Source organism: Bombus vancouverensis, chromosome 12, assembly GCF_051014615.1.
Source record: "Bombus vancouverensis nearcticus chromosome 12, iyBomVanc1_principal, whole genome shotgun sequence".
Taxonomy (NCBI): Eukaryota; Metazoa; Arthropoda; class Insecta; order Hymenoptera; family Apidae; genus Bombus; species Bombus vancouverensis.
Window position 1 is genome coordinate 9,057,059 of NC_134922.1, and position 11,364 is coordinate 9,068,422.

Genomic DNA, 11,364 nt, shown 5'->3' on the forward strand with positions numbered 1-11,364 from the left:
TTTGTTTTATCAAACAAGAAGATATCTAAGAGATAGTTCATACTTTTCCATAATTTCCTGAAGTGTAACCTCCTAATCTACAAACTTTCTATCGATTAAGCAAAGATGATTATATTCTCTTATCACAAAAATATGAAAATGAAGTTGAGAATATAATATACATATATATATATATCTTTCATAAAGTATATACATATTTATTTTAGAGTAAGTTTAGAACTAGGCTAAAACAAGTGACTAAAACTCATACTCATTTAGATTGAAATGGTTAAGAAATTTATTAAAAATAAGAAAACACGATTGGGTCTAAAATGACTAAAAGAGCGCAGCAAGTTTAATTACATTTGATGCTTCCTGAATAGTAAACTTTCCTAAGAACTTAAGCTACCCCAAATTCATCACTCTTTTACAAACTCGCTGAACTGAAATTTCTACTGACTTCAAAAAGCACCCAGTCACGAATGGATGTCTCCTAGGATGTTAATCGAACGATCCAGATTAATACGACACGGGGTGTCCACGGGCCGGTTCCGAAAGGGTTCCGCTCTATTCCTCATCCCTATCCGCGACGCGAGGGGCCTGACAAGGCCGACAGATAAGTGTTACGATTGCAAACAACAGTTTGATGGCGAGGCAAGGCCCCGCGTTATTTATTTTGGTACGTCTAGACGCCAGATTGTCTGTCCGTACGTCCGAATCGCGACGGAGGATTCGGAGGTGACGTCAGACGTGACTGTATTGCATCGTCGCGTCGGAGAGATTCGACGATTCGACTTGTCTCTCTTCGCCGGATCAAATTGCATTCTCTCTCTCTTTCACCCGACGTCTGCCATCTAACTTCTCTGTTGTCCGTCAGTATCATGTGGCCTCCCTCTTTTTGTACATTTAAATGCGTGCACGTGTCTGCGTGTGCGCAGCGACCTGCGATTATATGCACCCGTGATCCAAACGCATCGGTCAACACAGTCGCTCGCTGTAGCTCCGGGGGTGAATAAAGTATCCCTCGCATTTTCTTTCTCTTTTCGTGACCCCGTCCATTTGTTTACGATCGAGGTGATCCTGCCGCTGCCACATATTCATTCGATTCCAGAAAGATCGCATACACCCGGCTAAATTTACCCTTTTGGTAGACTGGTCCGAACGCACGATGCGTTCAACGAAAATTTGATTCAGAATTTTCCAGGCATCTTCTGATGTGAAGGTGTGTAGGAGGAGAAGGAGGAGGAGGTGTAGTCTAGCAAAGTTTATCCTGGACGATGGCTACCTGCCAAGAGAAATCAATCATTAATAAAGAGGCTTTCTTGTTGCAACACATCTTCAACTCGCTTTAGACAAACCGAGGGATAACCGAGGATAACCTAAGATACAGAATAGAATCTAAATTTATCTTAATTCTGAGAAAGATTTAGCATGAAAATTTATTCTATATTATTCTAGCATTCTTGTTAAAAGATACATTTCTACTGTTGCAACATACCTTCAACTTGTTACAGGGATAACCGAGCATAATCTAAGATACAAAATAGAATGTAAAATCTTAACTTTTAGCAACTTCTTTATCGTTCTATCATTCTTATTCAGAAATATGGTGTTAGTTAACCCTACCTAGTCTGAGAATAGATACGAACGACTGTTATGAAGAATTTTAGACGCGAACCATTTCCGATAAATCTCGCCCTGGCGCACTATAACATATCGCAAATGATTTATTTCAGAAAGCAGACGGTCGCCTGGCCGATGTCTGTCCAGCAGAGAGACAGTCACAGCAGACAGGTTCAAAGAACCGAATCCTTTAACCTAATTTTCAGATTCGGTCGCGTCACCACAATTTACGTCGTCCGTCGAAAAAACAAAAGATTCACGACCTTTCTAATCTTTCTCGTTTGCAGCCAAATTTATGGATTTTCACACGGATCCCGGCGACCGATTCGATCACGAGCACGGGTTTATTTTTCGTCCCGCTCTGTCTCTCCCGGTCTCTCTCAGTCTGCGCTTGTTTTTTCCCCCTTTCCTCGTTCCCGTTCTTCTTTTTGGGCCCCGTCGTCGACGTGCTTTGCCACGTATTTTCACGCACGCACGCGGAGGCTGCATTTATTAAAAGCGATACATTATGATTCAAAGATCATATCTTGGGATTCGTCTAGACGGTGGAGAGGGAGACACCCTATAAAGTCGTACGTGGCTGCCCCTGAAACAAGCAACCGAATACAAGGTGCCTTCTCGTTCATTTCTTCTCGCCTCCGAGCCACCGTTTTTCGTTTCCTTCTTTTCTCCCGCGAGCCCCTTCGTCACGCCAGTCCGCGTTCCTCTCGAACACGTGAAAACGTCTCCCTTCTCTTCCCACACCACGAACAAATCGTTTCACCGGACGAAAATTCTTCCGAAAATGTCACATGGGGCGAATTCACGTTCCTAGATCTGTCATGATATACTGATCCTGAATCCTCGTCTGCATCTGGCGAAGAATTCCAAGTAGTATTGGTCTGCATCTTATCGAATAGAACATCGCCATTGCCAAAAAGTGGGTCTGTGAGATACCTATTTTGACATTTCGGAAAGACAAAGGGGCGAACAGGAGAGATAAGAATCGTTGGAAAAAGGGAAAAATCGAGCAGACGAAGAAGAAGAAGAAGATGCGAGCGCGATAAAGCGTCACGGAGATCGAGAAAAGGCAGTCGACCGCGGGATTTGGGCGAGCGAGGGAAAGGGATTACCACACGCGCGCGGCGGGTGGAGCGAGAGGAACAGACGCACGAAGAGAAAGAGAAAGGAGACGAAGGAGAAGAAGAAAAAAGCGAGTGATCGTAGTAACACCGGCGCGTCTCCTCTCGCGGCTTCGTGCTTGTCTCGGAATTAGTGAGTAGACAGAATTATGTCCGTGAGCAGACCAGCTCGGCTCAGTTGAGACTTACTGCTCAGCCCGTGCACACGTATGCTACGAATCTTTCCTACTTACATATATACCGCGGCTTCCTGATGCGATTAGACTAGTCCGCGATCACCCGCCACAGAGTATCACGGACCAGTTTATTTAACACTTCTTCGTAACGCGGATACACAGCCAGCGTCTTCCGTCAACGTTTGTCGATCCGTTCTCTGGGTCACTCGCTACGACGAGAAGAGCCACGCGGTTTTCAGCGAACCTACCTCGTCACGACGATTGCTTACCTTTCGGGGGTTGTGAATTCCCTCACGCGATAAAAATGAAAGATTCCATTGAACGATAACAGTGGCTACATTACCGTATCAATGAACGAAGTGGTGGCATTTTCTGCCTTCGTACGATCCTGACAGAGAGAAAGGGACAAAACAAGTGAGAATTTCTCAGTCTGAGAAGAAGAGTTTGATGGTGGCCGTCATGGAATTCTCTGGGTTCTTCGTGTTGTTGTTGGTCGTCTCGATTGCAAACAGTGTCTCGGGCCACCATCATCACCGCAGTGTGCACGCGGACGACAAGAAGAAGGGAGATCTGATGGACCACGTGAAAAGGTACGCGGCCAGTGACAACGAGAACGTGGTGCTCTCCGAGGGCGACAAGAGCAGGAGTCTGAGGGGCGAAGAAGCTAAAGGCACCGTTCCCTTCAGCGAGAGGAGGCTGGAGAAGATGCTGGAGAAAGCTATCCTAAAAATAATCACTGGCGATCTCAGCACGGGTGACATGTTGCTATTAAAAAGCCTAAATTACAGTCTAGAGGAAGTTCTGGCGATTCGTGAGAGGGAGCTGAACAAGAAGAAAGACGAAGAACTGAGGAAAAAGGAAAATATGAAATCTTGGTCGAAGGTGTTGTACGGAGATGGAGAAAAGAAAAGTAGAAATTGGAATAAAAATTCCATGGACCGTTCGTCTTCGAAGAAACCTGATTTTGAAAACGTTAAACGAGAAGGTAAAAAGAATCGTCACGTGGATAGGTCACCTTCTTACAAAGATTTCGACTTTGAGGCGTATAATCGACAGGCGATCCTCGATTACGAGAACTTACCCTCCAACTTAGAATTTCAGCAATCCTGGTCAGAACCCACGGTTGTCGACTACGAAGAAGCTACCAAAGCTTCCAAGGAGCAGGATGTCGCAAATAATCTTCATCGTGACTTTGACAGAGCTATGGAGCCTCACGTGGTCTTTAAGATCCGATACGATGACTCTGAGTTCGATTCCAGCTCAGGTTCCGAGGAAAGTAACAAAAATCATCTTAGAATGCCTAAACATCACGTTTCGATGATGAGACATACAACTTCGAGGAATACTGGCAATTCCTTTCATGCATCCACATCGTCACCGCTCTCTTCAACTACTGCTACTACTGTGCCTTTGGTTTATCAATTGAGCAGCACCAACATAAAGGGTAACTATCTAAACAATGATCCTATAGCAACCACACTTTCAACATCGAGTGGCGTCAGTACCACCAAGAGTACCATTTCAGATAAAATTTCGGAGGACAAAAATGGTACAGATATCGTCGTTCATGTTACCAATTCTACTGATAAAATAGAAGTTTCAAAAAGTGTAGAGAAACTTAGTGAGAATAAAAGGATCAGTGAATACGAAGGACTCGAATGGGTCGAGGATGACGTTTACAGAGTTATCCCTGAATTCGTGGATTCCCTTGGTTTCGAGAATACCGAGGATAATGAGACATCTGACTATGAAGACTCTACTCGCGATTCCCGACTAAATTGGAATCCGGAGGATAACGAAAATGATACGTTGGGGTATCTAAACGACACTCCTGATTCTGTCAAGCTCTTCATGGCCAACAATAACGTATCCGCCGGCAGCCTTCCCTTAGCCAATTTGTCGTCCTACCTGCAACTAGCCATTGCTCATCGACGAGGGTAAGTGAGCTAATCAATGTGTTTTATGATTCGACGTTTTCCTAATCTATGCTTCAGTTCACTATGCTCTTGATAATTAAGATATATTTCTATGTAATTAATTCAGTACAGATTCGATTCATGGGGGAAGATCATAAATTTCAATAATCGTAGATGGCTCGATATTTTTTTCATTCATTATGTTCCTTTTTGTCTCATTCATTTTTCACATTAAATGTTGTTTATCGTGTGTCTCGCTTTGCAAAAATGTCTAATAAAAAAATCTATACAATGTGCTTTTTGTGTCTTTTAGAGGAAACCTAACCTCAAGCTTCGACAGGTAAGCTTCACCCTGATGGCACTATGATCTGATGCTTTTTGGGTAAGGGACTCGGTTTACCGAGCAAGATGGACAGATAAATTCTGTCGAACTCTTTTTGTTTTGCTCCCCCGGCCGACCGGCTGCCTTCCTTCTGGCTTGGCTTGCATAATCTAAAAATACATTCTCTCTCATCACGATTATCTCATTGCTCGTATTGCATGAGATACGATTTATTGCGATAACAACAGGAGATCTATTCTCCACAGAGGTATGTTGTGTCTGCATGAAAAGGTAACACGCATTCTTCCCTTCTTACTCTTTCCCTTGAAACCAAATCGGCAATCTTCTCTTTAATTATCGTAATGAAAGAAAAAGGCAAACGGTTTTCCAACGACGTAACCCAGACCTGTGCTCGCGAATACTTGACGACAAAGGCGTTCTCGACGAATCATTGCCCCCGCCACGTAAAAATATCTCGATGGCCCGTAAAAATACCGTGATGAAACGAAGAACCACGAAGCGCCACTGAATTTCTACGCCTCGGGCTGACCAGCGTCCGCTTCTTCAACCGCTTCGCCTCCCTTTTCCTCGCTGATATTTTTCTAAACAAAAAATTCAAAAATTAATTAAGGATCGTTCAAATTTTTTAGAAGAGTATTGACAAAATTTTATACCTGAACAAATCCAGTTACGAACGTAAACTATTTTAAAATGATTATGTCAAGATTTCGTGACAAAATTAGTGATTCATAATATCGTTTAGAGATTTCTGGTGCCAGCGAAAAATGATTTATCGACCAGAGTGGTCGAGAAAGACAGACGCGGGAACGAAAAGCAAGCCAGGAAGGACGCGCTGTGGAAATTCCGCCGTGGTCCCTAGCTATGTTTTTAAATCGCCCTCCTTCTCCTCCACCACCTTGGCCTCTGGTGCGAAGGCGTTTCTTTTATTTTATTAAGTCTAGACGCGTAAATGCATTCGTGTCGGCACTGGCGTAGCCTGCTGAGAGTCCTCCGGTGTACCCGTCGTTCCGCTTCTTCCTCGGGACTCTACAGGGTGATCTGGACAATCCACCGATACTAGAATCCTCTTGCTCGATTTCAAAGGTTAGCCTGGTTTCAGTCGAAGGAAAAGGAACAGAGTAATCGCAGTTACTTCATCTAAAGAATTATACGTGTTACTCAACGGTAACAACGTGGATTAGGGACGCAGATCAAGGGGAGAGGCTGATGTAAAGTGGTTCTATAGTATCAGACGGATTAATTTATTTCTTACAATGTCTATAGTAAAGCGGACGTGAGTTAGATCGCAACGACGCAGCAGCCTTAAGTTGAGCACCCTCATAATCACCGGGTGTCTAGTCAGACTGCAGTTAGGACTGCTCTCTTATGAGGTTATGTAATACATTTTAATTTAATGCGCTGACCTTGTCTATGCGTCTCTCTTCCTATGCCGACAAAGATGATGCGAGATGCGCAACGGAGAGCGAGGAGGAAGTTTTCGTCAGTGGCTCCCCACCTCACCGCCAGACGATGCAACGTGCATTTTTTGACGTCGTTAATCAGGTCGTCGTTCACCGTTTCGGGATCTAACATTTTCTTCAGCCTTCTGACCTCCGCCACCTACCAATCTTCTCGCGTTAATTTTTTTCGTCCAGAACAGCTTCCAAGTTTTTTCTCCTAAAAGTTATGATACTTTTTATAATATTTTAAAGATTATTCTGTAATACAATATTCGCCTGGTTGATCGAAGACCTGTCCAACTATACAATAAATTCTTCATAATGATAAAAATGAAAGATCCTTGAAGAAATTGAAGAAATCTTCTTGACTAGATTTCCACGTGCCGACGCTACTTCGTGTTCGTCCGAAGGCTGTTACAAAACCGGCGTAACGTAGCCAATTTTCTTAATACGGTACTCGGGAAGGATCACTGGATTCATTCTCATGATGCAACGGCCTCCAGACACCCGAGTCCTTCCCTTTCCCAGACGGCAGACAGACGTGACACGTACGCAACGAGACGCTGTAGAATGCGTGACTTGGACGTGGCTAGATTAAGGAGCATGTCTAGAATGGAATACAACCCGTCAAGATTTCGTGGCGAGATTTCGTCCGAATACTCTCATCCTTCTAGTTCTCCGCTTCCCTAAAGGGGTTCCTATACAAAAAAAAGTGGGACAAGTTGAAACTCGTAAAAAAGAAATCTATTTTTTTCACATTTTCTCATGGACGTCTAACCGCACGTGGTCACCATTCCCGTAACCTGACCAGTCGATTGTTTAGGAAAACCACTTCTGGTTGTTTGTCGAGCAACAACGAGGTCGTTGACGCGCGATTGGCTGCGCTTAAAGGTCCAAGTGGGCGTCCAGTGAAGCAATCCTTGCCAGTGACGTAGAGAAAAGACGCTCCTCCTTTTTTCCTGCCGGGTTTAATGACTTAGAGCTTCCATTATGCAATCCCGTAATCTCACCTGATGGTCGATGCAAGTTCTACATAGATAGACTTGAAAGTCTTCTCTTCTGTAAGTTTAATTAGTAGTTAATTAGTATTTATCGTTATCGTAAGCTCAGATTATGAGATTGTTCTCTGTTCGATGAAACATTCGAAAGTAAAAATTCATTTAATAGGAGATATTAAAATTCGAGATATAATACAAATGCATTAACACTTCCCTGCTAGACGAGACGAATGAGGTATATACTAGTGCTCGTGTCGGCTGTCTAGTCAATGTCTAGAACGTATAATAAATATCTGTGACCCACACTATGGGCCCTATAGGTCACTGACCACCATCCATTAGTCTGCCTTGCTGCCCGGAAAGCTTACACGTATCTCCAAGTGAAAATTTTTACGTCGTCATCATCAGGCACGGAATTCTTCGAATATTTCTGATTCTTTTATTTCACTTTACTCTCTAACTATCAATTTCTATCCTCGATTCAATCTAAAACTTCAGTTTCTATCTACTAATAGATTTAAATTGCAAACTCTCCTTTTTTATTGTTTTATTCGAGTATTTATATTGAGAATTTGTCGGCTGCTGTGATTTCTTATTTTCCAGTTTACTTTTTATTGCTAGTTTATATCGGTTTATAAACCTTTGTTTCTGTGTGCAGCCAGGGTGAAAAAGCCATCGAGGACATCAAGACGCGGGTTCTGGCTCTCACCGGAAGATTCAACCTCAGCACCGATGCCAACCAAGTTCAACGCGAACGACTCACCATGTTTTCACCGACCTGTAAGTTACTTAACTTGTTAACAGCAATATTTCTTAACTATGTGTAATCGCGGATTAAAAATTTAATATAGATAAATCAATTTCAGTTAAGTTTTCAGGGTCCGAAAATATAAATGCGATACAACTTATTTTTAATAAAAACGAAATAACGTATTAAACAATAGAGAATCTATAAATAAATGAAATAATGCATTAAAGAATAGGGGATCCATAAATAAAGAAATTATTATATCCGACGAGCTTTCTAATTAATAGGCTAATATCTCGTTAATACTCTAAATATATTTCTGGTATAAAATATGTATCGTTCTCTTTCACCAGGTCAAATTCCTCGGAACACGGATCAAGATGCCTGGACGGACTCATTCTCTATGAATATGCACTTTCAATTGAATTTGACTTCCAGCGATCACGTGGTCGCCGCTAAATTAAGAATATTCAAATTACCACAAGAAAACACGACATCTTCTTCGGAAAGCACGTTCGACGAGGAGGAGGAAGACGAGAAGAAGATCAGGATATCGGTCTACTATTACACGAAAACTTTGAAGAGGCATCGATGTAAGTTGTGGATTGATCTATAACATTAATTGAATAAAAATGTATTATTAACAGCGAATGATAATATTAACTGAATAAAAATTTGTATTAACAGCGAAGAAACGCCTGATGGATTCGGTTGTGACTCCTCTCACATCCAGAGGTACCCATTTGGCATTGGATGTGAGACAAAGCCTTCGATTCTGGAGACTTAACCAACGGAATTCTCATGGAAACGGAAGTAACCATGGGCTGGTAATACAAGTTGAAGATCAAGATGGCAGGCCGCTGAAACCGGCTCTATATATTCAACAACCGTCTTGCGCGGATCAGGATTCAGATCAGAAGGCATGTGAGTGTGTGCTCTAACAATACTAACTCCGATGTGACAATTTCGATTGCCTGCTTGCATACCTGCGTGACACTTAACATCGTGTGCCATAACAGACTTGGATGCCTTAGATCATTTGAATAAGTTAAATGATTCAAACAGTCGCGATTGTTGACTATCGCGATTAATAGTTTGCGAGTTTTGCTGTATTGGCGATGCTGTGTGGTTTTTGTCGTGATTTCACGCTGGCGCGCAGCCAGTTCCATCATATTGAGACTAAATTTTTATTTCATAGATAGCTACATTTTTCATAATGTAACAGGAAAAATATTTGTACCGCATAATTTACTTGGAGTAGTTATTTAAATATTTTGAGAGATAGCTTTAAAGATTTAGTCTTAGTATAATTAATGGCATTACCTATTATAAAACATATTTACAACAGTGCCTTCTTTTTCTATAGACCAGCGAGTACCTGCACTCTTCGTACGAGCCTGTACTCGTTACGTTCGCATCGTAAATGGAAAAACGGAGACGTACGTCAACTGCAGGCATTAGAGTGGAAGAGAAAAACACTTACATGCTGTGAGAAAATAGACAATCATTCACGTTGCACTTTATCCTTGGAAAAAACAAGGATCATTTTTACGAAGACCATAGAACATAATCCTTGAACTGTTGCTCGATTCAAACACATACCAACAATAAGTGTGAAATACACTTTTGTAGAAAGAATAGTCGTCATTAAGCTGCGACGTGTTTGTATCGATTATCGATCATAACTACATACTTTATAAATTCGTTAAGAAAATGGAAAAACCAATTTTTCCATTGCTATGCAATGCATATGCAATTATTCTTGCATAAGTGAATGCGTTAAATTCATTAATATAATAAAACAAAATTTAATATTTTTTATACAAAAATCATATTGACGACATTCTGGGGTTTTTTTTATTGTTCTAAGCGCGCGCAATACAAAACGCAGACAAATGCGCCGTCACCACTGTAATTAGTTTCGTAGCAGTAACGAAGTAAAAAACACGCGAAAATTGCATTAGTGGCGAACTGGTGAGAGAGTGAGTATAATCCCAGTAAAAGTTTTTTTATAGACTGCTTTTTAATTTAAACAAGATGTTAACTTAAAGATGGAATGCCGTGTTATTTAAGTGCAGTAGTGGTAAGCTGTATTTTATTGTTTTTTATCATTTCTTGTAGTATGCGTACAGACCGTGGCTTCTACGAGAAAAACATCGAAATACCCGTTATTTTATGAATAATATTAGAGTTAAATTTTAGTATGATTTAATGATGTACATACCAGTGAAATCGAATCAGTAGATTGATTAATATTAAATTAGATTAGATCATGTTAGATTATCGAATAGGTTACTCTCTTGACATGTATGCATGTACACGTTGCACATGTATGTGCAAAGTAATACGCGCATATACATGTCATGCCCACGACTGATGCAACCAAATGTAAGAGCTTAGACATAGATATTTATGTTTTACGTTAATTAAGCAGCGCAAATCCGTGCTGAATTTCTATTACTACACTTTAGGTGGGACCATATAGAATATTACAGTTTGGTACAAGCACTAAGTACTTCACTATGTTGTAATGGCCCATCTGAAAGATTATGTTACTTACTATTATATGCTGTTGTTGTTTAACAAAGAAGACAACACGTTCTCAAAAATCCTACATAATTCCTGTACATAATGTATATTTAATTGCCTAGTTGTTTAAAAATAAATGGTTTGATGTCGAAATTTATGATGCCTTTATACTGAACACATTTTAAGTTTGACTCCTACCTTTTATATGATGGATTGTCTTTTAGCTGTTTTATATTTTCTTTTTAATGAAAAAAGGTATTTTTTAAGAAATAGAGCTTTTTGAAATTATATAATGTTCCAGTGTCTAAACTAAACTTTGTGTATTAGCTTATTTCTTTATTTAAAGAAAGTATTAACTTTATGTTAATCTGTATAAGTTGTTTACTGAAAATACTATTTTATTAATTCACTGTCAAGCATATGTATTATCCTTATATTATATCTATTATATCTCAAATTGTTTTTACTTTCATTTATATCTCAGCATAAATT

At 40.7% G+C, this 11,364-nt stretch overlaps 1 protein-coding gene and 1 long non-coding RNA gene across 8 annotated transcripts; one reads left to right on the forward strand and one right to left on the reverse strand.

Moving 5' to 3' along the window:
- Positions 1-253: 253 nt before the first annotated feature.
- LOC117155208 (uncharacterized) lies at positions 254-9,938 on the reverse strand. 4 transcript variants are annotated; one of them, XR_013059699.1, is made up of 5 exons: positions 9,827-9,938; positions 8,823-8,953; positions 6,562-8,373; positions 5,633-5,739; positions 254-1,264 (listed from the first exon to the last, which is right to left on the reverse strand). It is a non-coding gene; the product is annotated as an uncharacterized LOC117155208 (long non-coding RNA). The 4 variants fall into 4 exon arrangements; XR_013059696.1 differs by having other exon boundaries at positions 254-5,739; XR_013059698.1 differs by having other exon boundaries at positions 5,633-8,373.
- On the forward strand, positions 3,347-11,029 carry LOC117155207 (uncharacterized). 4 transcript variants are annotated; one of them, XM_076623242.1, is made up of 7 exons: positions 3,347-4,343; positions 4,425-4,836; positions 5,129-5,155; positions 8,254-8,375; positions 8,697-8,936; positions 9,031-9,267; positions 9,710-11,029. In XM_076623242.1, exons 1-7 carry the CDS (start codon positions 3,347-3,349, stop codon positions 9,802-9,804), a joined length of 2,130 nt encoding a protein of 709 aa, XP_076479357.1. In that variant the 3' UTR covers positions 9,805-11,029. The 4 variants fall into 4 exon arrangements, with proteins under 4 accessions (XP_076479357.1, XP_033186819.2, XP_033186821.2 ...); XM_033330928.2 differs by having other exon boundaries at positions 3,347-4,836; XM_033330930.2 differs by having other exon boundaries at positions 3,347-4,836; positions 9,031-9,263.
- Positions 11,030-11,364: the final 335 nt, after the last annotated feature.

What these genes read in the sequence shown, in the direction of transcription:
- LOC117155207 (XM_033330928.2), top strand. Translation starts at nt 3,347, where the DNA reads ATGGTGGCCGTCATGGAATTCTCTGGGTTCTTCGTGTTGTTGTTGGTC. An exon ending in GCCATTGCTCATCGACGAGG is followed by an intron (nt 4,837 to 5,128) that starts GTAAGTGAGCTA and finishes TGTGTCTTTTAG; the next exon opens with AGGAAACCTAACCTCAAGCT. An exon ending in CTAACCTCAAGCTTCGACAG is followed by an intron (nt 5,156 to 8,253) that starts GTAAGCTTCACC and finishes TTCTGTGTGCAG; the next exon opens with CCAGGGTGAAAAAGCCATCG.